Here is a 27,997-nt window from a genome sequence, read left to right on the forward strand (position 1 = left end):
TTAATGAAGCCGTCTCGGGAAAAACGTCTCATTTTTTTATACAATTCTTCACAATTTCAGAAAAACCACTATTGTCAGCTGTACCTAATAGTTAAATTTGAATCTGTATAATATGGGTAATCTTGCAGTGAATTGAAAGAAAACTAACATTTAAGGAATATCAACAAAGACAATTTTTGTTCTGAGGAGTCTTCCCAAACCTACTTCTATTTCTTTCAATCGCAATTATTTACAAAACTCTTATACCATAACATAATCTAACCCTCACCACGCCAACCGCATCTTATTGCACCATAAAAAATTCTTCTACATTTATACATCTAACCCTCAAATGCCGGCGGGCGTTGTAACTTTCACCTAAACCCGTCTACTGTACTGGTGTACAGAGTAGCGAGAGTACAGTACAAGGAGATGAGGAGGTTAACCGACAGCGCCGTGGGTGATGCTGTGTTTGCATTCCCGTGCTGCATCGCTGCTGGGTGCTCACCTGTTGAAAGAAAGAATGCTTATAAGATACGAATCTAAATATATAAAAGGAGAAACTGACTGACTGACTGACATATCAACGCACAGCCTAAACGGCTAAACGTAGGCACTTGAAATTTGAAAGGGACGTAGCTTAGGTACCGTAGAGGTGCACTAAGAAAGGAATTCCCGAAATTTCCACGGGAACGGGAATTAGCGGGAAAATCCTTTTGTATGAAAAATCTAAACCGCTTAAGTTAGACGCTTGAAAGTCATGCAAGTAGGTACCATAGTAAACTTAAAGCTTAGTTACAACAGGATATTGCAAAATTCCCACGAGAACGGGAGTTAGCGGGAAAAAACATTTGTATGAAAAAATCTAAGCCGCGTAAGATAGATTAAGACGGGATCCACGCGGAATCTAAATTCCAATTGTGTGGGTTGTAATGACTAAAGTCATAATCCTGTGGGCTGAGTGTGAGTTTACACTAAACGTCCTCACTAGTGAGCGCGTAAAAAATGCATGAAAATTTTAGTTCTTGAACGTATCCGCTATGGGCGCTGTACAATCCGTCATACATTTAATATCATTTTTTTAGGAGCTCAATTGTGACGTTTGACTCAGCCCTCTGGTGTCAGACTTGAATCGCCGTAGTTGAGAAATCAAAATGTAAGAGTTGATCATTAAAATCCAAGATTTTTTTGAACATTATGATAGGAATTTTGTGGTATGGACTCAATATAAATCAAAGAAATAAATGCCCGTAATCACAAACATTACTATGAGGTCTTACAGTGCGCGTAGACGCACAGTGTCACACACGAACCAATCACAAAGCTCTATTCAACGCTGTGCGTTCGATTTGCTGCTTCACTTAAGTAAGCATCGTTTGTGAATACGGGCAAAAGCCCTGGTATAATAAAAGTATTTTCTAAAACAGATTTTACTTCTCTTCCATTAGGATCTAACGGATCACTCAGATTCGTGAAACTCTAAAAATAGTCTTCTGTGACAATAAAAAGGTTAGCAATCCCGACTCCAGACATCGTAACATTACAAAGATCTAATAAAATTACGCTGTCTTTTTTTTTGTCGACAAGTGCTACGTTATCGGGGAATTTGAAATATTTTATTTTATTTTTTAGTCCTTAATTGGTACTAAATAAACGTTATTCTTTCTTTTAATACAAGCACTAGGTTAACGACTATCAAACAGCGATTTATCGTTACTAAGCCCATTATTTAGATACTTATTGTAAATGTTTGTTTAGAAATTCCTCAGATTATTTGATCTAGCGCTTGCTTCTAAAATTGGATCTGACTAAACGTCTAAAATATTCACTATGCTTATTTCTAAACTTTAATTATTGATGCTTTCATTTTTATGCAAACTCATCATTCTTTACATAAAAAATATTGATAATAACTTTGCGTTTTTATCTTAGCAGCAGAAGAGCGGAGAAGTTAGTGTCGGGCCATCAAATTCTACAGACTTTGACAGTCGCGTCGAAACATTAAAATCTGATTGGTTATTCAAAACACTTCTCCGCTCTGCTCCTCTCCGCTCCGCCTTGATGGAAACCGGGCCTTAGTTACAAGAATTGAGACTAAGGTCCCCTTTAACATGCCCTCACTGTAAATACTATCATCAAATGGTGATCAAAGGTTACTTCAGCAACGTTTTTTCTGAACAAAGTAAATCGCTCAATTAGGTTTGTCATCCAGTTCACTAAATTGGGAACACACAAAGAAAAACGAAAGTAAAAAGAAAAAGAATCCCCAATACAGAGAACTGTAGAGAAAGGTATAAACATGTGAATTAAGAGTTTCTTTCTTGGAAAAGCAGAATTTTTCGTTCCAGACTAATAATTTGTGATTTTCTAGTAAACTAAACATAAATATTTTCATTTTGGTCGTATTTTGAGAGAATAGTAAGACCAATGAAATTATTTATCGCTCCGACGCGACGCGTTTGTATTTAATTGTCTCGAGCTTCACTTCGAAATATATCTTTCAAATCAAATCAAATATACCTATTTATTTTGCAAACATGGGTATTACACATAGCTGTTACAAGTATTTTAGTATCTCCATCTTTTATTTCTTTATCAGAATTAATGTCAGATTCAGGTTATTTAATCTCTACTGCAGGAGCACGACCTTCTTTAATTTACCAAAGGCAAATGTAAGATTTGGTCTATACTCCCCACGCTGGCCAAATGGGTTAGGAGCCTTGATGTTTCCATAATACGTTTAGTTAGGCGCAGAATGTCCAATTCACAAAGTGTCCAGCGCTCCCATATTTAATTTTGTCCCTAAGTCACCTTGAACGACATCCACAGAAAGATTGGGGACAGTCTTATTCTATTCTGCCAGAGTCGGGGTCAATATTATGTTGTTGATACATAACAAAATCGTTTTGTTTTCCTATAAATGTAGCTTATTTAAGGCTGAGTTGCACCACCTAACTTTAACGGTACCTCTAACGATACCCGTTGGTTTTTGTTTGGCAGATTTTTGACTTTTGTCAAAGTTAAAGTAAGATGGTGCAAGCCGTGCAAGTGTGCAACCCAGCCTAAGTGATATTACCATGAACTTACCATTTATAACATGAACGTTGACCGACGCGGCCTCCGCCATAGTCGGCACGCAGCTGTAGTTCCCACTGTCACTCGGCAGCAGCTTCTCTATAGTCAGCCGTGACGTCAGCTGCTCCGTCCACTCCGTCCTCAACCGGACCCTCGGCTCCTCTGCTATCTCGTTCTCTTCTACCTCCTTATACTCTATTAGTTTTGATCCTGGGGACAAGGGAATATAATTTACCATCTATGAATGTATTAATGTATAATTGTATTGCTAAAGCTAGTGGTGGGCAGGAGTCAGTAAGTGGTCACAAATATGGGAAAGAAATAACTCGCGGATAGTTTCACTGGGTATGAATACCGTTGGCACTCATCACGAAAGTCTCATAATGCTGCTGTCGTCCCCAATACAGTAAGTATTCTTAAAACATTAGGTTCCTCTGCAATGCAAGTTACAGTGATGGGAATATCATCATCAGCATTTAGCAGTCCACTACTCTGGACATAGATTATCCCCATTTTATCCTGTTTTCAGTTTGTCGCAACTAGAGATGGAAACCTAAGGTGAAATCTGTCATTGGATCTTCAATTTCGAGCTGGGACTAGAAGCACGTGTAAAATAATTGTTATTTATTACGATGCGATTAAAGCAGAGTTTCTGCCCATTGCTTGTATTTTCTACATATTGATAGCTCGAACCTCCCATTTACTTTTTGTCCAAAACATTTCATGATAGTCACGTACGATACACATTGTTTTTAATATTCCGACAATCACGAACAACAAATCTGCGATATTAAATGGAAAAAATACCAAAGCAATGATTGAAGTTTAACTTGTTGTGACACGCAAACTGGTATTTAACTTAAAAAGTATAGGAAACGATCGAATTAGCATTTTTATTCGGAAAAGTAAATTAGTTGGGGTCCACTTAGAATTGGAGTTTTCTCAGAAATGGAAACATGTTCGTTTCATGGCCACCATTTAGGTTACTATGAACATTAATTAAATACTTCAGAAGGAGTAAGATTTATTTACATTTTTGAATTAATTGCGAATTTTCATAATTCTTCATCCACCCGAGATTGGGCGAGATTTTTCATGCATAAATTAACCGTTAATTTTTTAATTTCGTCAGACGATAATATAAAGTTTCTCATGATGAAAGAGTTATTGTCTATCTGAATAATAGGTACCTTTACGTAACTTAGCTATTATAAAAATTATCTTAAGTTTAGTCTCACTGTGAATCAAGCAAAACAGTATTTTTGGTGCTGTAAATCTATCTTACTTCATTAAAATGTCACACTGTATTTTTAAGACTATGTAGATCTGTCTTGGTATAGCTTGTGACGCCATTAAATGCTCTTTCAAATTGGATATTTTGATCCCTAAAGCTTGAATCTCGCTAGGCTAATTTTCTAGCCTCATTCACGTTTGCTTCTAAGTAATTTACGAACAGTTGCCGAAATATCGTCCATTCGTGACGCTAATCGTTGAGTAGGAAATCGAATTAGCCCAATTGATCGAGTTGTCAGAAACTCGATCTATTATTGATTGGATCACGTCCCGGCTCAGGACCTCGATGAATAATGCCAGCGTCCGTTGACTAAGTGCCTCGAATTTGGTTATTATTATAATAATGATGCCAATGTTCTTTGACTAAGTGCCTCGAATTTGGTTGTTATTATAATAATAGATGAGACAGACAGAGATCAGTACATCACTGCTTTTATGGGTGACATTTTATCAGAATTGTTTATTATTTTTCCAAAGTCCTTCATAATGTCTCTTTTTTTGTCAGGAAAAATACTGCAATAGAGGTACTCAGCTAATATCATTTTAATTGGATTTTAGGAACTGTCAAGACAACATTAACATTAACCGAGTCGTTTTGATTTTAAATCTACAATGATTATTTTACGCGCCACAACTACTAACACAGTCATAATCACACAGACAAAATATAAATATTATGTAGAAAACATTTCACGATCTGCAATTAGAATCAAACTCAGGAATGTCGAATTGAGTATATCATAAATGACATTAATGTCGGCTTACTTTTCTCTAATAATAGCAATAGCAGCTAGACTCGCGTCTAGACGGTAAATTGTTAATACTTGATGTCGCTTTCTCAGAAATCATAATACGTTCCTGGTAAAGGACATAAGAGGCTTTGTACACAAGCTACACATCGTTGTTGGTTCGAATTAATAAATTAAATCCATGCATATCCATATCAACCCTATTTACGGAGCTATCCTGCAAACAAATTAGGATTATTGATACTCGACTGTTTATGACCCAGTGTTTGTTCTATCATAGATTACGTAATAAATATTATGTATTATTATGTATCTCGCTTCTGCTGAGTTTGTAATCAATAAGCAATTACAAAACTGATAACACTTGTGGATGCTCATAGGTCATTGTCACAAACATCTAGTTTCTTATTCTGAATCTCAATGAGTATTGTCATTTTACGATGATTAATCAAAATATTGAAATTCACCTAATAATTTTTCAATTGATGTTTGAATTCTAAACAAGTTTTGAGAGTCCATACTATGCATAATAGATTTTGACTAATGATTCTGTGTTGATCTAAATTAGAGCTCAGTTTGACATTTCATTTAAGACTGAACTTGACATCGAAAGGTCCAACCAATACAAGTGTATCAATCGTGAAATAAAGAACCTGACTAGTATAAAAGCCCTCTTAGAAACATGTCATATAAAAATATCAACGAAGTCAATAAGTAATATGAAAAGGTGCGCAAACACTTCGTGACCTCATTTCCTTGGGATTAGTCAGTTCACACACGATATTCTGAACCCAATATTTGGATAAGCTGTTTACTATCCCAGGTACTTGTGGTTTGGCAACAAAAATTGAAGGTCTACGAAGAAATATTACTGTTTACGTGTTAGAAGGTCTTTCTTTTCGAAATCAAATCAGAAAGTCGTTGATACAGTTCGACGCATTTCCAAGCTGAAGTGGCAATGAACAGGGCACATAATACGCAGAACTGACGGTCGATAGGGCAGCAAGATTGTGTAGACCACGTACCGGAAAGAGCAGCGTGTGCAAGGTGGACCGACGACCTCATAAAGGGAGGGAGGAGCAGCAGAATCATTGGGCGAGGCCTATGTTCAGCAGGGACTTCCTGTGACTAAAACAATAATGATGATGATGAAGAAATATTTTCCAATCCAAATACATTTCCCATTAAAAACTAGAAAAAAACTAGGTACGTCAATTCCCGAAGAGGCAACCAATAAAGTTGTTTCTTCTTTTACAAAATGCAGGTGCATTATTCAAACCAATATAGCTCCCAGTTACTATTATCTGGGTCAGTACCTTCATTTGCCTATAAATCAATGTTTCATTTGTTTTCTAACCAATACATTTTGCTTTCCAGTTGCATTTTATGTACTAAATTATTTTGAAATAAGGTTTGCTCATAATGTACGAAACTATTAAATAACAATGTAAAGATCTGTAGTGAAAATTAAGTTTTAAGCGGCTAGGCTCTTGACGATTCCGAATTTTTGCAAATTCAAGTCCCCACCCAAACAATTTACATATAAATAAATACAAATACCAAAATATGGTGCCCACGTCGTGCAGGCCCTGGCTCAGGATGCGAGTGAGAGACAACGAGCTGCCCTTATTCACGTATAGATCTACCGGGCCCAGGACTAAAGTCGCTGACATTATACCGACAGATTAGCAAGCTGAAGTGGCAATGGGCAGGGCACATAGTACGCAGAACTGACGGCTGATGGGGCAGCAAGGTTCTGGAGTGGAGGCCGCGTACCGGAAAACGCAGCGTGTGTCGTCCCCCCACAAGGTAGACCAACTACATCATAAAGCTAGCAGGCGCTGGACACAGGCCGTTACCAATCGATCAACATGGAAATCATTGGGGGAGGCCTATGTTCAGCAGTGGACGTCCTATAGCTGAAATGATGATGATGAGTATGTATTTATTTAATTATACTAACCCTTATACCAAAATATGGTGCCCAGGTCATGCGGGCCCTGGCTCAGGATACAGGTTAGCGACAGCGAGCTGCCCGTCTTCACGTACAGGTCTACTGGACCCAGGATGTGCGCCTTCGCTTCTGTTGGCAAGAGAGGGTTACATTGGGTTAGGTGGTTATTTTTGTTGTAAGAAATTGCAACAAAATATTGCGCTATTTTTTTATTGCGCTGATTCTGCTCCATACTGATGTCTGGAGCCTTTAATGGATGGTATTGTTTGTTTACACATACAATCTCACTATTTTGTTGCAATTTCTTACAAAACTTTGCGCGCAAAAAGCAAATCTAGTATGAAAATCATCAAACTTCTAATGCTCGTAACTCAGTTTAGACTGAGTTTAGAGGTAAACATGTCATAGTAAGTTTGGTTTATTACACTATTTTGTAACCAAAAAACAAAGTTTGGTCGATGGCCGCGCGAAAAAAAAAGACCCCAATTTCCGGCATTGTCTTTTACGACGTGTATCTATTTAGCTTATTTGTCTAAAATCTGTTTTGAAATACACCATAATAGATAAAATATTTCCCCATTAAATCCCAAAAAATCAGTGTAAAGAAAATTTGAAAAATTGCACGACTCTCGCGCATTATATTTTGTTAACAAGGGTATTTGAAAATTAATAATGGGTTCCGTATTTTCGGATCGCATTACAAAGGTCGGAGAAATTCCTTTTTTGGCCCTAAGCAAAGAAGGTATAAGGAATTCAGGGGAAAATATTTTATTATGAAGCCCCATAGACATTCTTTTAAAAGTTGACTTTTCTCTCTTCAAAATAGCTATATCAATATTTTTGGGAGGATTTCTGTCTGGGAAATCTCAGGCTGATTTGCACCATCTTACTTAAACTTTGACAAACGCCAAAAATCTGTCAAACTCCATACAAAAAACATTGGTTGTTGTTAAGTCACGGTTATAGTAAGTTGGTGCAAATCAGCCTTAGGTTGAGTTGCACCACCTAACTTTATAGTTACGGTCAATTACCGATTATCGTTATAGTTACGGACAAAGTAAATGTAACTAATGCAAATTGTAATTTCCTTATTGATAAATAAAAAATGGTGGTCCTCTTCCAGGTGTATCTATGTATTTTATGTATTTCAAAATTGATTCAGTGGTTTACGTGACAAAACCAACAAGAAAATAAGTAGAGAGATATAGTTTTTTCCTGTAAGTAAAGGATCAGTAAAATAAAAGAAATAAAATTAAAATTAAAAAAAGGTACCTGCAGATACGGCACATATAAAGCTGACATACTATCTCAACGCACAGCCCAAATCACTGGACAGATCGGGCTGAAATTTGGCATGCAGGTAGATGTTATGACGCAGGCATCCGCTAAGAAATGATTTTACGAAACTCCACCCCTAAGGGGTACGAAGTCGCGGGCGGCCGCTAGTTAATGATAAAAACAAATCAATTGATTTTCAAACTAATTTCAAAGATTTCATTATTCAATGTAATGAATTGATATACTCAATAATATAATTAGATTAGATGAACATACTATAAATCAAAGGCAAGAAAATAAATCGCAAATGTGGACTGTGTTAATTATAAATAATTACTTAGAGGCTGTAATTGATATTATAACCTTAATGATAAGTTATTGGTTGCAAACAAAGATATGATATCGCAAAATTTCTTATTACGACGCTGATTTGAAAGACGACTGAAGCTACATAGGTGCTCCATGTGACGCAGTACGCAGAAAATGTATTACCTAACTTTATTTGGTGGCACCATTTTTACGTATCATTACATTTTTATTTATTTAGCGTTGCTGCCGTTACTCATATATACAATTGGATCAAAACTACAGCGTAGTAAATAACAAAAAAATATACTTACTTACAATGTTGGTTCAAATTAATGATTGTTGTAAACTCAGATCATAGAAGGGAATAGATGTGAAACGGGGGCGTGGCGCGTGTCTCCGCGATATGCCCAGAAACGAACATCGGCCGCGTAGCTAGGTTAGTCGCGATTCAGTCGTACTAAGGAAATGTTCTCCGATATTTTGGATAATGCGTCGTTACGTGCAATAAAACAAGTGAAACGAAGAACTACAGGAACAATGGAGTCATTTACTACATGTAAGTATTGCAAATCCATTGGTATTTTGCTTATAAATAAAAAAAACTAAACATTTTTACGAACGAATTCAGTGCCGTAACAGTTACTGCGATATCGAAATCAGTGGTGATAAAAATTCTAACACACTTGTACATTGACGATTTAGTTAGCAACCACTTTATGTCATGCTCAACTACTGCGCAATGTATTTAATTTCTTCCGATATCCACTGTCGTGTGAAAATACACAGTACGGCCGCATGTGCCGGTCGTAACATAGTGCCGTGCTCGTGTTCTAATGCGGTTTCCTATTATCGATAAATAGAAGTAAATTATAATTTTCTATTTTGTAGTATGGGAGTGCGCACACTACGCCGATTCGATTTGGCCGATTCTTCATACAAATTAAAATCGGGCACAACTATCGGCCAACTAAAAATCAACAGTGTGCCCCTACTCTAACTCTTGTCGCTGCCAGTATTTGACATTGAAAGAAAGTGAGAAAACATATTTTAACTAAAATAGGTTGATTAAACGATTGTTGCTTTTTATGAATATGGCGGTTATGATTTTTAATAGGCATTTATAACTAGTTTTGTCGTGTTGTGTAACTGTTTGGACTGATTTATTATTAAGGTAACAAACCAATTGAACTGAACAGAAAAAGTTTAATTTATTTTTGTTAACCTATTTACATTTTTATTAAAATTACGTACAAATTTGGTAATTTGTTTAAATAAATAATAACCATTCACATGGGTACCGAAATTCCCGAATTTCCCGGTTTTCCCGGTACTGGTTTAGACCTGGTACCGGGAATTCAGTAACACTCCTTAGTACCGGGACTTGCAACCCCTAGTTGCCCCTAGCGATTTAAAGTATCGATATCTTGTCGACTCCATTTTATCTTTGTTCTCTCACTAGCGTTTTCTTAGTGTGCGTCACGTTACGCGGCCATTGATTGGCCATAAGGCATGCCTTCTGGCCAATCACAGCACTTTTAAGCCGGTTGCACATGTTGTCGTAGACTCTCAGTCGCTTTGTTTTTACACAGTTGAATGTGTGTGTGGGAGCTGTGGTGGGGGAAATGTGGGGACACTGGTTCTCGTTGTAGTTACGCGCGACTTCATATCTATTCTCTTTCTATGATCTGAGGTTGTAAAGTTAAATCTTTTTTTATTATGAATTATGTACATTCATCATCAATTCAGCCATATGCCTCCTCCGATGATTTTCATAATGATAATTTGGTAGCGGCCTGTATTCAGTGAAGCTTCGACCTTTATGAGATCGTTGGTCCACCTTGTGGGTGGTGTGAGTCCTACGCTACAATATTAAGTACATTATTAGAATAAAAAGCCTTTTTACAAAGCAATCTATGTAATGTCAAAAACTACCCAACCAAAAATCCGCTCAGACCATAATCACTTTGAGCAAACATCCCAAATAATCCAAAAATGTAACCTAAGAAAAACGTGCAGGGTAAAAACGCCTTTTATCGTCCTAATTCTGTAAGATGTGCTTGTTAAGATATTAAAGACAAGAAAACACCCATGGAATGTGTTCTCGACGATGATACAGCACGTCTCATAGCTATACAGTCACCTACAAAGATCCGACGATATATCCCTTGATACAACGGCACAAAGTCCAAAATGCTGTGGTTTTAACACAACTGCGGTACATTCTCGTACAAAGGTACTCAAGAAAAAGTGGGGCCAAGATTAAATCTGCAGGGCTCCGCAACCTTGGGGAAGTTTAGCGATTTTTAAACCGTTCAGGGGTTGTGAAGTGGCGTTATCCAATTGTTTAAAAGTAAGACAATTAACGCGTTTATAATCGCAATCAAGGGATTTGAAATCTGTTAGATTAAAGTCTGTCAAGAGTTTGATCAGAATTAACTCAATGAAATTGTGGAAAACCCTGGTCTTCCTAATTCGTTTCGTCTAAAACCTTTTCACGATGTATCGTCTACTTTTAGATACCTGATTTTCAGTAATACAAGCCTATTTTAGCTTTCTGCTTTCAAAATAGAAATAGAGCAACCGCTGCTCTCAGGATTTTGAGTTATTTAAATACATAACCACATTCAGAAGTTTCTAAACAAGTACTTAGTGCAAGGGCTCGTTCCCACGGCAACCAGATTTGCAGGATCCAGTAATGAAGGATCCCGCAAATCTAAACTGTAGTGCCAAGCATGGTGTGTTGAAAATTCGAATTACAAATTCGGACTAATCGATTTTTTGTGGGACACTGCACACGGAATAGTCATGTGAACGCTAATATTAACGTTACTATTAAACGATACCCTGCAAAAAAAATCCTTCAAAAAACGGGATATCTCCGTGGGAACAAGCCCCACGAGCCATTACAGAACAAAATATACCCCGATTCTGTTGAATGTACTACATTATATGTATTGGCAGGTGGCCGTAAATATCTCACGGGTAGACCTTGTCTGCCCTTGAGATCTAGTATAGGCCCTAGATTTTTAATACTGATACAGCTAGACTTCGGGGTGACATTTATAGCGAGGTAAATCGAAGCAAGATACCCCAAGCTTGGTGTCTCAAAAAATATTGCGGCGATTTGCTATTTTGTTAGGATCGTCTTGAAACAACTTAAAGTTAACAGTAACTTTAACTTTTAGTAAGGACTGGCTTAAATCTACCTAATTTTCGTACAAGATCAAATTTTTAATCCTTTAATTTAAAGGAACATTAGGGTTTCTTTTGAAATGGATCATAATGCTTACAGCGTTCTGTGGTAAATTAAAGCTTTTAAAGTACTTTTAATGTTTGTGGCTATTCGTAGTAAAATAAAGCTTCTGTAAGTACTATAAAAGGAACATCAAGGCGTTGATCGACTTGAGTCACATTAAATGCGGCAGTTCCTAACTTTTTAAGCGAACCTATTTCAAAAACAAACGACCGTCGCATTGTGCAACTACCCTAATTATAACCACTCAACCGCATCCCCTACGTCATCCGCATTCTAACAAAACTCCAATAAACAAGTTCTGAAATCCCCTCTCATTAAACAGAACTTAACTGCAAGTTGCAACTTGCAAGACGGCGCGCGTGGTTTGACATTGCAATTTTGCATGCCTCCGTCTAGTTAATACTTAGGCATAGAACAAACTGATGAGTTAGCACAGTTGACGGTTTGTGGCAGTTTGGAAGTTAGAGAATAAAGGATTTGGCACACTGAATGCGGTCTGCGGTCAGGTCAAATTGAAAGCAGCCCGTATCATTGTCAGTCTCCATACATTTTGTATTGATGCGATCTGATAGTGCAGGCACGAGCAAAGTCAAGACAAAGTTTTTATTCAGTAATTAGTACGTTCCCAGGGCGCTTATACATGTTCCAAAAAAGCTTGCTACCACCACTTCGGGACAACATTATGAGCTGGCGCTGAGAAAAAATTGGCGTAAGAAAGTCAGTCACTTTTGTCAGCCTCTTTTTCAATCGAATACAGCAAATACATTAAACAAGTTAAGTAATAAGTGCGAGCTAGGAAAAGAACTCAAACTAACAGCTGCGAGCTCATTTGACCTGGACCGCATAACGCATTTAGTTTTACAAATGCTTGAACGTCATGAACGTGTAGTTGCGCACTTTTACATTACGCCAGCCGCGCGAAAGCGATTTAGAAGATGGCGTCACGTCACGTTACAGCGGTTGCAGCGCTAATAACGGGTAACGGTAACGTTGCTACGTTAACATTTTACCGCCACGTACAACGGCTGCAGTGGTACTTAGCAGTTACGTCGGGTAGGGGAGACCGAGGAGAGTTGTATGTGACAGATTAGAATTATGACATTGTTGAATTTTTGGAATTTATTAACTACTATCGAGCTCGTCAGTGTGAAATTCTTAGGCTGGGTTGCAACCATCTTAATTTAACTTTGACAAACGTCAAAAATCAGTCAAACTCAATACAAAAACACCGGTTATCGTTATAGTTACGGTCAAAGTTAGGTGGTGCAACTCAGCCTTAGATCAAGTCTCGAGCTAACAAATACGCGCTGTTGCGTGCTTGTGATAGTTAATAGGTTTACAAAAATCGACAATGTCACATTTATCCTGTGTCACAATTCCCTAGCGTTGCTACAAGGATAAAATTTTTACTAATCCCAAGTTCCTTTAACTTTGGAGCCAGCTGATTCATGTGATTGTATTAGGAACAAATGTTATACCCGTTTTCACCATCAATCCTTAATTTTTAAGTGACCCCTATGTAAATAAAAATTCCTGTTATCCCTCAGGGATCACTTAAAAAATAGGGATTGATGGTGAAAACAGGCACTAGTCTGATAAATGAAAGTAAGCCATAAATTATGAGAAAATATTTACATCACTTGTTTAGATAAATTGTAGATAGATAGTTAAATAGAAAGGCTTATTAATAATGTAGGCTAATTTAAACTGTCAGAGTACGTTAAATTGATAAAGGCAAAATGTTTTAGTCTAAAGGTAAGGTTCCTTCATTAATTAAACTTTGCAAATTAGAACTGACAAAAAAATTAATGTTGACATAATACCTTTGTTTTTCTTCCTTCCGTCTTTAAAAAACAATTTTTTAAGAGGAAATAACCGTGTAAATATTTTTCATCTATTCAAATTAACGAATTTTCAACGAAGGTATAATGTTATACATCATCATCATCATTTCAGCCACAAGACGTCCACTGCTGAACATAGGCCTCCCCCAATGATTTCCATATCGTCCTCTTATAGGTAGTTATACCTTGTTTTTTTATTTTTTAAGTAGTCATTGTAAAAAATAATGCTTAAAAGTATTTTTCCTTAAACAAATTGAGCATTTTAGTCAAGTGTCTGCGGGTTCGCTGACATAAAATGTTTTCACCACAGACGATTTATTTGAAGTGGCTGTTAAATTTGAACTATAACTTAGTGCCAGGGTAATGACATGGAAAACATTAGCGGAGACAAGTTAGCAACGGCTTTCAAACTGCAGAACGAGGATAGACTGGGGAATTTTGAAATCACTCGAGTGCATGATTTATAAGAGTAGTCTGGATTTAGTAGTGCACTACGTTGATAATAGATGGCGCTGTAGGTCGTTTACATCGCGCTCGCGTATTGTTTAAAAATCTGTATACTTGAAATAGATTGAAATCGATTGGTAAGTACTCTGCTTACCACAAGTTTATACGGCAGCTGCAGTTATATATACAGGGTGGAATTTTGTAATGCCACCTGGAGCATAAGTACCCTTAATACTATAGATATAAAATTTTACTCAAAGAAAACATTCCTTTATTTTTGAAAAGAAAGACAACTGCATTCAAAGATTTTCGATTGTTTTTAAATATACGACCGTACCATACAATTTTATGTAAATAATTTAAGATTTCCTGCTTTTCCTTTCATTTGATCTATCAAGTTTGTTTGAGAGATTTCATCCTTATACTTAACCCAAACGATCGATGCAATAAAAATACAGGGTGTAATTTTTAACAGATTTTAGTTGGTTCGATTCCCGAGTGTAGCAAGCAAATTTTTGGAAATCGTTGAATACAGTTCTATTTCTTTTCAAAAATAAAAGAATGTTTTCTTTGAGTAAAATTTTCTATCTACAGTATTAAGAGTACTTTCCCTTCAGGTGGCATTACAAAATTCCAACCTGTATAAAGTCTCCGAATGCTGTTAAAGATTAAAATTGAGCTCTCATAGTTTTCAGGTTCGATTGAGAGAGACTAAAATGTATGGGTCACATTGATAGCTCGGTAGCCTAAAAGCAACCTAATTGACTAAAAGAATGAATGATCCATGATCCATTAGCTTTTGGTTCAATTTATTAGATAATGTCTATGCCCTATTCGCCCTTTAGTTAACAACCTTTTAGGCTCATTATTATGCTTCGGTACCCCTTGCGACCTTGTCATAATACCCGAACTTAAGTGCCCAGACTACTTATTAACTAATTGACACTTGATGAAGTATCACTATCGCGAAATAACATAAAATGAAATATCACCTAAAATTTGGTATCCCTTCTGCAAGTTATACAAATATCATGTCGATTATGAAAAAGCTTACTTCTATAATGCTAAAGATTTATTAGTGGTTGTGGCACTTTTAAATTCATATCTCTTGGCCTTAACTTTGAAGAAAATGTCCCCACATTTACTAGATTATCACCCGTATTCACAAACATTACTATGAAGTCTCACAGTGCGCGTGGACGCTGTGCGTTCGATTTGCTGCTTCACTTAAGCAAGCATCGTTTGTGAATACAGGCGTCACTTTTTTATGTTTTCATATTAATAAATAATAAATATCTTTGGACAATCTCACACAGCGCCATCTAGCCCCAAAGTAAGCAATTAATACGAGTATGCTTGTGTTATGGGTGCTAGCTTAACGGATATACTACTTATATACTTTTTTTTTAAATACATACATATTATACATAGTAACACCCAGACCCGTCACAGAAATTAAAATTCATCATTTCAATTTCTGCCCGGCCGGGAATCGAACCCGGGACCTCTCGGCATAGTAGTCCGTTCTGAACCACTACACCAAACGGCCGACAAACTACCTACCTAGCTAATATTATAATGAATTACGGGTGCAATACTAAAACCTGAAGCTTTATTCCATCATTATCATCACAGTGGTGTGATTATTTAGGTAACATTTCCATAGCACAGAGTGGTCTGATTTTCTCTGTAACTTTTCCACAAAGAACTGCGTTTAAAAATGTTTTCAAAGATAATTTCATATTGATTCCCCAGTGGATTTCGAACACCAACCAGAAACAAAACAGAAACGAGAGCTAAGACATTCATCATAAAATATTTCTCACTATTTCGCAGATCCTCACGAAGTAGAACCCCATTTAAACTCCGTACATTTTATACGAGAGACTTTATAGAGTAAATAAAACTGAAACGGTTAGTTCTACCATTTTATTCTTCTCATTTCTTCTAGCTGTAGCTTCTTTAATACTTACATTGCCATGTTAATTACTTCCTCCGATATAAATCAAACTTTGAAAAATAATTTCAGCAACTTCAAAAGAAAATTTGAATCCGTAAAAACATCTCATGAAGTAATTTACGAAAGAAAAATCCTTACGATCCTTATTAGAAAAGTTAGAAAAATTCCAAAGAAACGGCCCTAAAATCCGTATCCAGAATTTCCAACTTGTATGACCTCTAAATCATACTGTGTAGCAATTTATAATAAGTTGTGGTAACTTTATCTATATGGGTTCATAGGTAAACCTTGTTTTCAGTTTATGACCTATTTTCTGGGAACATTTAATATTTCAACGCGGTTATAAAAGTTAGTTCATTCGTGTGAATTTCGGGTAAAGTAGTATGCAAAATAGTTTTGAAATACTTTCACCAACTAGCGCGTAGCGTCTCGTATTCCTATACTATTTCGTATGAAATGAGATTTCGTGGGTTCAATTCCCACAAAAAGTAATCCCACCAAAAACATTCTGTAAAAAACTAGCCAAGTCTCGATAGAGCTGCTTGTTTATCTCTAAAAAGTAATGAAATCTAGACAAAGTCGTGCCAAGTCTATGGTTCCTTACTGCAATTTCTTTATTATTATAGTTAATGTTGTGTGACTTGGCCGTTGAAGGGTACAAAACCAGGTGCTCCATGACACCATTGCACCAATCTGTCGCCAGAACCGCTACCCATTGACGATGGAAAATTGCCACTTGGAAAACGTTGATTCAATAACCAGTCAAGTAGACTTGATAAAGCTGCGTATTTCAATAATACTTATGTATGATTATCTTATAAAGATTGTTCAACGGCCAAGTCACAAAACATTAACTATAATAATAAAGAAATTGCAGTAAGGAACCATAGACTTGGCACGACTTTGTCTAGATTTCATTACTTTTTAGAGATAAACAAGCAGCTCTATCGAGACTTGGCTAGTTTTTTACAGAATGTTTTTGGTGGGATTTCACTTCTTTTTGTAGAAAGTGGCATAATTATTTAACGTCGTCGTCTTTTCTTTTTTTTATAATCATCGACATTTTTTTACGATATTAAACACAAATAAACTCAACGACCTTTAAAATGGACAACAAAGCAGAAGTTGTTTTAATAACTTAACCTTAGCCAACCTCACCAATAATAAACGAAATCAACGAAATTCAAATATTTACACAACATTCAACTTAATCGACGGCGATCTAGAAAGGAAAAAAAATCTGGACACCGCGGTGCAGAAAAATGACGCTCAAAGTGCTAGCGCCATCTAGCGGTGAGCGGTATAGGCGAACACCACGGTGCCGGTTGTGGCGCTAGTAGTATTGATTATGAATATGGTGTTACTCCAGATTTTCGATTTTCCTAGTTTTTATAGTTTTCCCTTTACGTGGCCATTAAACCCTAACTCTGTACCAAATTTCAGCTCTCTGAGTTGATGGGAAGTACTAGTTCTATTTTGATGATCATCAGTGAGTGAGTGAGTGTCGTAAATGCGAAACTTTGCTTTCGCATAACTTCGGAACTAAATGACCTACAGACTTGAAATTTTGGATTTTAAGTATGTGGTTATAGCTTACTAGATGACGAAAATTTCAGCGTTCTGGTCTTATCCAGAGGTTCTCAAATAGAGGCCTGAAAATGCGGCGAAATGGTTCCAGTAAAGGATGGTACGGCAGTGTTTGCTTCGCGCTCGACTTGGCGGGGGCACTGCCGTGCCCCCAGATTGATTTCTTCAAGTTTTAATTTAGTCATGAGTTTACCATCACTACAAATAAGACCCTATCAAATATCATAGTAGAATCCAATAAAGGAGAAGTACGAAGAACGATGAACGACCGCAAGGTGAACCGACGACATCATAAAGGTAGCAGGAAGGCACTGGACGCAGGCCAATACCAACTGGTCGACATGGAAATCATTGAGGAAGGCCTATGTTCAGGAGTGGACGTCCTATGACTGAAATGTTGATGATGATAACGATGAATAGTTGTTACCAGCTTTAAAACTCAATGCTATCAATTATTAAGCCTGGTCCGTGAGCACGTAGAATCCCGTCGCACAGTCGCGCGCGACTGTGCGACGGGCGCCCGTAGTGAGTGTGCGAGCGCGACAGCAACATAATTACGCGCGAGCGATAGGGATGGGTAGCTTGGGGTCATTGGACGGGATTCTACGTGCTCACGGACCAGGCTTTAGTAGTAAACATGCGAATACAATCCAAGTTTTGTAGGTATATTGCTAAGTGCATGACTTAGGCCCGGTTTCCACCAAATTGAAGAGGAGATATTATGTGTTTGAATAACCAATCAGATTTCTGAAGCTAAGCGGAGAGGTGATGTGGAAATAACTAAATCTGCTTCGTAATAAACATTATCTCCTCCCTTCTCCGCTTCAGTGGAAGCCGGACTTAAAGTAGCTTTATTAGCAACCTAGTTTAAAGTAGCCATAATTTCTACTTTGACTACGAACAAGTTCGCGATACGGCGAAAAAGTTGATCGACTCGAACTTTGAAATTCGATGTGACGTCACCTCCACGTTTGGAGCCAACATCGAAATATGCTTCAGGGTTGTCAACTATCAAACTATACAAATGTGAATGAAGATTTTTTATAGTTTTAGTAGATTATACGCAAAATGGGTATGGAGAGGAAAAAAACTTAGTAAGTCCTAGTACTTAACATGCAATAAATATTTGCAATTTTTTTTATCCACATCGAGGAAGCTCTTGTCCTGTCCTGTATCTCACCTGATGGTAAGTGATGATCAGGTCGAAGGTGGAAGTTAACAATTTATTATTAAATTATAGGTACTTGTTTCTCCTCTGCAATATAACTGAAGTCAGTCTTTTTGTATTATTCCAAAACTTTTTAGAAATAAAGCTAGATTGTTTTATGGCCGAATGATGTTCTTTACTATTTTTTATATTCCTAGTAGTTTTATTAGTTAGCTTTCCTTTATTCTTCAATTAAGGTTAATTATCAAGTAAAGCTTCAACCACACCAATGCGTGCAGATTGTCGCGCGACCTGTCATTGGCCTATGATCGCGCCGGCGATGGCGATTTGCACGCGTTGGTGTGGTAGAAGCTCAAAGACTGTTTTCAAATTTAAGGTATTTTTTTACTTAAGCCTCGCATTCTATTTAGTGCCAATGCAGTTTGTTTGAAGTCTTTTCCAATTCAAAACACATTTCCAGTATGATTTTCAACTAGTTCGCGATACGGGGAAAAAGTTAATTCGAACTTCGATGTGACAGCACCCTCGTTTTGGGCCAACATAGAAATATGCTTCAGGGTTGTCATACTCAAGACACGTTTATGAAATGACGTTCCCAAGAAATGCTACACTTTTTGAGGAAGTACAAACTTTATCGAGAATTCTTGTTTAGAGTGGGAGTAACAATACTGAACGTGTCAGTTTTCTACCTCTTTTTTCTAAACTGTCTTTTTGAAATGGATTCACATAATAGGAACTTGCTACTATTGCATGTGGAAATCAAAATCATTAACATCATCAGTATTTTTCACTGGATGAACAAACTGTCAATGGCTGGAGTGATCAATGAGAGTGAAGTGAAACAATGAACAGATGTAAAATAGAAAACTTACCTACCTACACTAGAATTTACAACGAACGACGGCACTACAGACTAATTTTTTTTTACATAGCATCTAACGCCATCGTAAGCCATAGCCAGTGCAAGCTGTCGTCTCTATTAAGTTCAAAAAACCTCGAGCAGACAACCCTGCATAATACGCTCTGAGTTCGAGCGTCTGGTATCGACATAAATCTGTCGTGCGAATGTAGAAGCATTGCCTTAAGTCGCTTTGAGTCTGTCAGTTATGTATTCGGGTTATCGCTTATACTTCTGGAAGTGTTAAATCAGTTTGGGAACGAATTTATTGTGGAGCTATCAATTTCTATTGGCCCTAAAGTTGATCCTTGCGGGATACCATGTAAAGAGATGGAAATATGAAGTCGAAGGCATAAAGTTGGTATAGTTATTGGAAAACTGCAGTAAATAAAAAGGCAGTATAAAACGCCAAGAAAAACTACTGCTATCTAACCTTGAATTGGTCGTATTATTTTTGTGAGATGTTCCTTTTTTATGAATTATTTTAGGGTGTACTTCAGCCTAAGTATAAAGTTTATTATGACATACATAGCTACATAAGGTACATGTAATGAGATTGATATACCGTCGTCTTCAAATACCCAGAAGTAGATAAAAGAATAGCAATGGATGGCTATCTAGGAAACAGTTTTGTCGATAAAAATCAGTTCTTTTTTGCTTGCAGTGTACCTACCTATTACATATCAGCAGCCTTTTTCCAAATGCCGAATTCGCTTGTCAAATACTGTATTATGATATTATGAAGGTAAACAGTTGAAACTGAAAATTGAGACGAAGTCAAAGACTGGCGATTGAGAATCTTGACATTACTCTAAATTAGTTGACAATCGATCAATAAATTCTAGTATTACTATTTCACGATACTACTAATTTATATCCACTTTGAAGTTTGTGAAGTGCTAATTTATAATCCAAACAAGAAAAACTATTCCCACCTCTCATTCCCACCGCTGCAACTCGTGTGTAGCCAGGATCTACAGCTTGACCGCCAATAAAAACCCAACCAATGAAGGTCAAGTTTGTCCCGGGGGAAAGTTAAACTGTCATTGGACCCGCAACGAAATTAATCAGAAGAACATAGGAGGAGTTCGAAGTTAAGGTTCAATATTATATAAGGTAAAATCCAAACAAGTCAACATTACTGACTCACCGACAACGTTTAGTTGGAAGGCTAGCGACATCTTGGGCTCCGTGTTGACTTGGCACTCGTAGATGCCCGCGTCCCTCTCCTGGGGGAACTTGATCTGTAGCGTCCAGTTCTCTGACTTGTCCGGCCTTATGACCTGAGGAATGAGGGGGTTTGTTAATAACGCTTACATCAACTTCATCATTAGATCATTTAGTTTTATCGTTCATTGTAGGAGCACTACCATCTCTGATTTATCAGAGTCAAATGGAAAATAAGGCCTACACTTACAATAATGCCTACAATGCTTATTTCAGTGTTCATTATGTAGTGTGTACAAATTCTTACAAACATTGGTTGATACTTGGAGTAAAATAATTACTATAAAGATGTTTCCCCGAAGTGGTGGTAGTGCAAGCTATATTTGGGACGAGTAAAAGTGCTCTGAAGTGGTCCTAGATACTGATAAAAGATATCAGAAATTCAACAATCATTTGAATTAGGTACACGCAAGATAGTTACATGTACAACCTGTAACTATCTATTTTATAACACAAAGCAACCACCGATTTATTCGCGAATTTCCACAGAAATTCGTATTATTTCAACCATCAATTCATATGTAATCTAATACAGCCAGTAAAACTGTTTAAATGCAAAGCTTAACCTTCAAAATAGATTGATGGTTCCGCCATCCAATCCGCCCGTCCCTTTGATGGTTACCGACTTGAACAACAGATCTCCTAAGCTAGGGAAATGCCTGTCAAACAGCGAAATCAGACTTGGAGAGGGTATATTACGGTCCTTAATGGGCCTGGGGGCAACGCTTCAATATTTGGGTCAGAGGGTCTAACATGCCATGTATATTTACCCAACTTAGATTAAACTTAGTTCTGTGTTGTGTTGCGACATCGTACATGATTAATAGATAGTCCTTGGCAGGAGATTAAGGACATTCGTCTTTACAACATTGTAAACAACTACTGTTTTGTAACAGGACTCAGTTTACAAGATCTGTCATTTTTTTATTTCTATCTGGCCAAACATAATATTTTTCTGCTCCTTAATCATTCGTAAGCAGTACACGATTTCCATCCGCGAAAGAGTATTTTTTATGATAAACCAAGTTAAGATTAAATCTCTTAGAAAAGTTGGAAACAGAAGTAATATTTACCTGAAATCTTTGATCCGATGTGTATGTCAAAATCCCAGCTGTTAGTATGTGAAGATCTCTTTTTCTGATCCAGGATACCTAAAACAAAACCAAATTATAATAAAGTTTCATGTTACTGTAAGACATTTTATTGCTTGAAGATTTTACATTAAAATATTCTAAATTCAGCGCCCCCACTAGGTGAACCGACGATCTGGTGGAGGTCGTGGGAGGTGCGGGCGGCGCAGGACGATCGATGGATTGATCGACCGTTGCGGAAATAGTTGAAGGCGGTACTCTGAAAGATTGATCCACAATCTAACACGCACGAAGGTTATCATTACCACTCGTATGACATATTGATGTTCAACTACATCTATCCTATAAACAATGGGATACATTTTCCTTCATCATCATCATCACCAATCATTTCAGCCATAGGATGTCACTGCTGAACAATAGGCCTACCCTATGATATCCAGATTCTTTTCCTACATAAGTAAGTTACTATTTATTATCCTTAAAGGTATAATAACCTTTACTACTTTAGCAAAAGTGTAGGCAGCACTAAGAACCTCTAACCACAGTTAATTTACTTTCCATTAGAGAGTAATTTAATATTCATGAACGATACATCTAAAAACTATTAGCAGAGCATTAACCGTGTAATTTATTTACGTTTATTTACTTTAAGTGGCTAAGAAAACATCTTTAAAGTAAATTAGCACGTACTTCATTACGAAAACATTACACTAAAATCGGTCCACAATTGACGGAGTAATCGGTGACCAAACATACATAGAAAAAAAATTCACACACAGAACAACAATAACCTCCACCTTTTTTGAAGTCGGTTAATTAATTAAAGAAATGAACTTAGCTTGTATTGAAATGATAAGGATACTAATGAATAAATTTAAATAAATTTTAAAAATAATCATAAAATCTACACATTTAATGAAAAAAAAAAATCCATTTTTGCTGAACTAACGAAGACATTTTTTTACCGATACCGAGTTGGTACTAATATCTACACTAAAAAGCAAAGATTTCATGATTTTGTTCGTATTGAATAAGCTCCAAAACTACTAAGCCAATTATTTGAAAAAATATTTCACCGTAAAAATTCTACCAGATGAGCGGCTTGAGTGGCTTGTAACCCACTAGACATAAAAGTGACTAAATTTTAAACAATAAATGAATAAGCAATGAGAAGAAGATAGTGAAACGGAAATTTCACAGGTACCTAAGAGCCTATTTTTAAGGAAAAACAAAATAGTATTAATGTTTATCCCAGCACAACTTTATAAACTAGACTATTCCCAGCTCTCGTTCTCACCACTTCAACTCCTGTGTAGCCAGGATCTACAGCTTGACCGCCATAAAAACCCAACCAATGAAGGTCAAGTTTGTCCCGGGGGAAAGTTTATAAAGTGAGAACCATTGAGGGAACAATGCTCCACACAAGTGGATGGATCAAAGAAACGATAGCAGAAAAGCATCCAATTGCGGTAACAGTGCAATAATGACTCTCATAGCTCATTGACGAGAAAAATGCCGTGGTTTATTTTGAAATGTATTTTTTCCAATACCGCCTGGAGGTCTGCCAATAAACGTTAGTTTAGTGTTGCTTATCGATTGATAGTACACTATCGATAGTAAAGGCAAATAATAGTATCGATATGGTAGTGTACCAGTCAAATTTTCGCTACGAGTTATTGGCCAAAACACCCCTTGACGATCCTTAGGAAAACTACTTCAACGGGAAATCGTATTGTCGTAAGCAATAAGCATGCTTGTTTTAAGCATACTCATAAATAAGCATGCTCGAAACCCAATCAGATACGCTCTACCCGCGCCTCGGGTAGCATGCTCGAAAATCTAACGCCCGTAGATTTTTCAGCACGCTCAAAGTTGCAACACACGTGTTACTAATGAGCACTGCTTAATAAAAGCATGCTTTCGTACTAATAATGAGAAGTTCTGTTTGTACCTTCCTGCCGTTATAGTATTGCTCAGAATGCCCTATCGATAGTAAGTAGTGCACTTAGCGATACTATCGATATCCTGAATATTTTCCGAAATCAACTTACCGCAACGCTACGTCAGTTACCGTTCCTTTTGACAGTTATTAGTGTTTTCTGAACGTCTACGATTGGATATGGAACGAGTTTTTCAAAGATGGCTGCATTTTATTGCAGTTGGTCATGAACTTGGAGACAGTATGATTTGAAATTTTGTTTTTGTTTATAACCAGCGTTATTTTAGAATTTAGGTTATCGTGAAAACACTGAGATTTCAATTCGAATAATTGCTCGTTTATTTTCATTGTCTATTATTGTTTGTATCTATAAGGTGAAGAACCTTTACATCTACTTGTACTATTATTGAGTTAATGATACAAATAACCAATTTAATTATGATTACTGGACTACGATAGAGTTCGTGGGTTCAATGATCGATCTTTAATTAATACTAGCTTTCCGCCCGCGGCTTCGTCCGCGCTAGAATTTTTTCGGATTTTTATATAACCTATGACACTCAGCAATAATGTGGCTTTCTATTGGTGAAAGAATTTTTAAAATCGGTTCAGTTGATCCCGAGATTACCCCTTAAAATTTAACAAATATACAAACACGCAAACTTTACCTCTTTATAATATTAGTATAGATAGTACACACGTTTGTGTACGAATTTATTTTTTTTAACCTTACTTCTATGTTTTTTTACATCTATTCCTTAGATACAAACTGTGCTTGATTTGGGACAAATTAACATTGTCTAACATTTAACACATTTCCATTTTTTCTTAGATATAAAATCAGTCAACATTTTCAGTATCTGCTTAAAATTGAACGGAACCTTTATAGCCTATATTTGTTTTCTATTCAAATTAGAGGATCTAGAATTAGATTCATGTATCCAAACTAGGGCAAGAGCTCTGTCATTCACGGAGTCCGTTTCACGATCGCAAAAGGTCCAAATGGGCACTTTTAAAGGAAAACCCTCCTCAATGGGCCTCAAAGGTTTCGATAAGATGAGATACAATCATTGTATACTCTAGGAAAGTAGGTAGTTCAGTAACAAAGTGTTTTCTAGAAATCTCTTTGGTTGGAAGTGGTAATTTGGACTTTAAAACTAAAGCAGGTGGACCTAGATTGGAAGAAAATTACTTGTGGTTAAGGGAGATTACTACTATTTAATTTGTATTTCTGTCCTTACGTCATGGTTACTGAAATGGTTGAAGTATTCATTCGTATACTGTAAATACCACAAATCTTTTAAGTGTAGATTTGTGGCATTAAAGCCTGTAGATATTTGACCAACAGCCTTAGAAAATTAGGCCAATAGAAACGGGCGCTTTGGTAAACATACGCCCGTATTCACAAACATTACTATGAGGTCTCACAGTGCGTGTGGAGGCAAAAGGTCACACGCGAACCAATCATAGAGCTTTATTCAACGCTGTGCGTTCGATTTGCTGCGTCACTTAAGCAAGCATCGTTTGTGAATACGGGTGATAGTATGCTACAAATGACTTAAGTACTTAGTGAAGCTGTCTAAATTATTGTGATGAGGTTTTATTTGTGAGGAAAATTCAATGGTGCTCATTGGAATAGGTACTGTTTGTTTATAGCACTGATTCCAATATTTTTGGTGCCATTCAGATATACAACTTCAAAAGAGTAAGTCACTGGAAAATCTATACAACTATAAAAGTGAAAGGTCACTGATTGTCTCACTCATCACGAAATCTCAAAAACTACAAGTGCTAGGAGTCTCAAATCTTGCATGGGGTTTCTTTTAGAACGTAGGTGCTCATTGAGACGGGATTTTCTAAAATTCAACCCCTAAGTGGGTAATGGAGGTCCACGCGTACGAAGTCGTGGGCGGCCGCTAGTATCAAATAAAGATTCAGCTACTATCCACGTTTGCTACCAGAACCGTATTTGTTGCAAAATAGCACTTAATGAAACTGCATAAGATTCATCGTATTTTGACGTGCCGTGTGCCAGGCCAATGAATCCCAGACTTAACAGTGCAGTTCTCAAAGTATTTGCATAACATCCAATGTAAATGGCTTGGATTTAGGGTTACCAACTTCTGAGTATCCAAAATATACAAAATCTTTCCATAGAACCTAAACCTTTCCATATTGTATGCCCATGCGGTAGAACACAGCTGATTTATTAAAAAATCTTTATGACCTTACTTACCTACTTATGTACCTGTGATTTCACAATAAATACAATTTGTATTTGACTAGATATTGTGAATATTTTACTCAAATTAAAAAAAGAATTCCTGCCAACATGTCATAGTATCCCTACGTACATTAAATTAATAATTCCTGTGTTAAATTCATCTATCATTTTTATTTTCACGACCATAAAGTTTATTAGTCATTAAGCTTAATACTTTAAATGTCTGAGAACGCTCTTCTTTTTCTTGAATTCTGATTAATTTTTAAAGTCATCATACTTCTCCTATGTAGTATGAAATTCCTATATCCTAGAAAGGATTTTATCAATTAGAAAAATTCCTAAGAAAATCTGTCAATCAGGAAAAGTTTTCAGAAGGGCTTTTTTAATAAACAAACAAAACTGTTCAACTGATGTCATAAAAATCTTCATAAATGGAAATAAACTTTCTGCTAAATGTTGAATAGATTTATAAAAAAAATAAAAAATAAAAATATAAATATCATTGGACATTTTACACTGCGCCTCTAGTCCCAAACTATGCAAAGCTTGTACAATGGGTATTAGACAACGGATACAAACATACTTAAATACTTTTTTTTGTAAATACATACATAAATTATACATAAATAACTGATGTTGGCAGCCCTACTGGACTCAAAGCCTTGATCTATTTTCACCAGTCGAGATCCGTTGTTCTAAAATAGACTAATCGATAGACTGTAATGCCTGTTCTCTCACGGCCTATATTACGAGGCACCAGGTCTTTTTTCCAAATAAATAAGGCATACTTTCGTTCGTTCGTTTCAGTCAAATGACGTCCACTGCTGGACAAAAGCCTGGACCAAAAATTTCCACAACGACCGGTCCTGTACTATCCGCATTCAGGTTCTTTCTGCGACCGTTACTAGATCGTCGGTTCATAGAGAAATAGGCCTACTCGTATCTACGAGCACACTAACGCTCGTATTCAGAAACGATGCTTGCTTAAATGAAGCAGCAAATTAAACAAACAGCGTTGACTAGAGCTCTGTGATTGGTTCGCGTGTCACCCTGTGCCACGCGCACTGTAAGACCTCATAGTAATGTTTGTGAACACGGGCGTAAGTCTTCCGATTTGTGGTGGCCACTCGAGAAATTTTCCGCCTCAAGGGCCATCAGGTCTATGACATTTTAATCCGCTTACTGCCATTGAAGTTTGGCAAATTAGTGGGTTTTAGACTATTTTACCGTTTATCTCTTACCTTTTCGATTCTGCAGTGCAAGAAGGGTATTCTTTATCTACTAGGAAATCAAAAGTGTTATCATCATTATCATTTCAACCACAGGACGTCCACTGCTGAACATATACCTCTTCCAATGATTTCCACATCGCCTTTGGTAGTGGCTTGCATCCAGCGCCTTCCTGTTACCTTTATGAGGCCGTTGTCTACCAGTATGTGGCCTTCACGTAAGAACCTTGCTGCCCCATCTGCATCCAAAAGTGTACTCTATTGCTAATGTATTAAAGACTAACTTACCGCTTTATCTCCTAGCTGTTCCACTCTGCAGTGCAGGAAGGCGGTCTGACCCACCACTGTGGTCACATTCCTGGGTACGTTGTACTCGAAGTATGGAAACGAGCCCACGCTGTCCTCGCCGTAGTGGGCACTCCCTGTAACAAGAGAGAACGAAATAAGTTAGAAGTTTCTAATCTTCTATCTTCTATCTATATAAATA

At 36.9% G+C, this 27,997-nt stretch overlaps 1 protein-coding gene across 1 annotated transcript; it reads right to left on the reverse strand.

The window, feature by feature from the left end:
• Window positions 1-27,942, reverse strand: LOC114353603 (zwei Ig domain protein zig-8; the record flags this gene model as incomplete). Its single annotated transcript, XM_028305664.1, has 6 exons — window positions 1-487; window positions 3,067-3,264; window positions 7,060-7,179; window positions 20,948-21,080; window positions 22,098-22,175; window positions 27,799-27,942. Coding segments are annotated over 6 exons (807 nt in total), but the record flags the coding sequence as incomplete, so codon positions are not given.
• Between the last annotated feature and the right edge of the window lie 55 nt (window positions 27,943-27,997).

Source organism: Ostrinia furnacalis, unplaced genomic scaffold (assembly GCF_004193835.3).
Source record: "Ostrinia furnacalis isolate ACB-3 unplaced genomic scaffold, ASM419383v2 OfSCF1745, whole genome shotgun sequence".
In the NCBI taxonomy this organism is placed as follows: domain Eukaryota; kingdom Metazoa; phylum Arthropoda; class Insecta; order Lepidoptera; family Crambidae; genus Ostrinia; species Ostrinia furnacalis.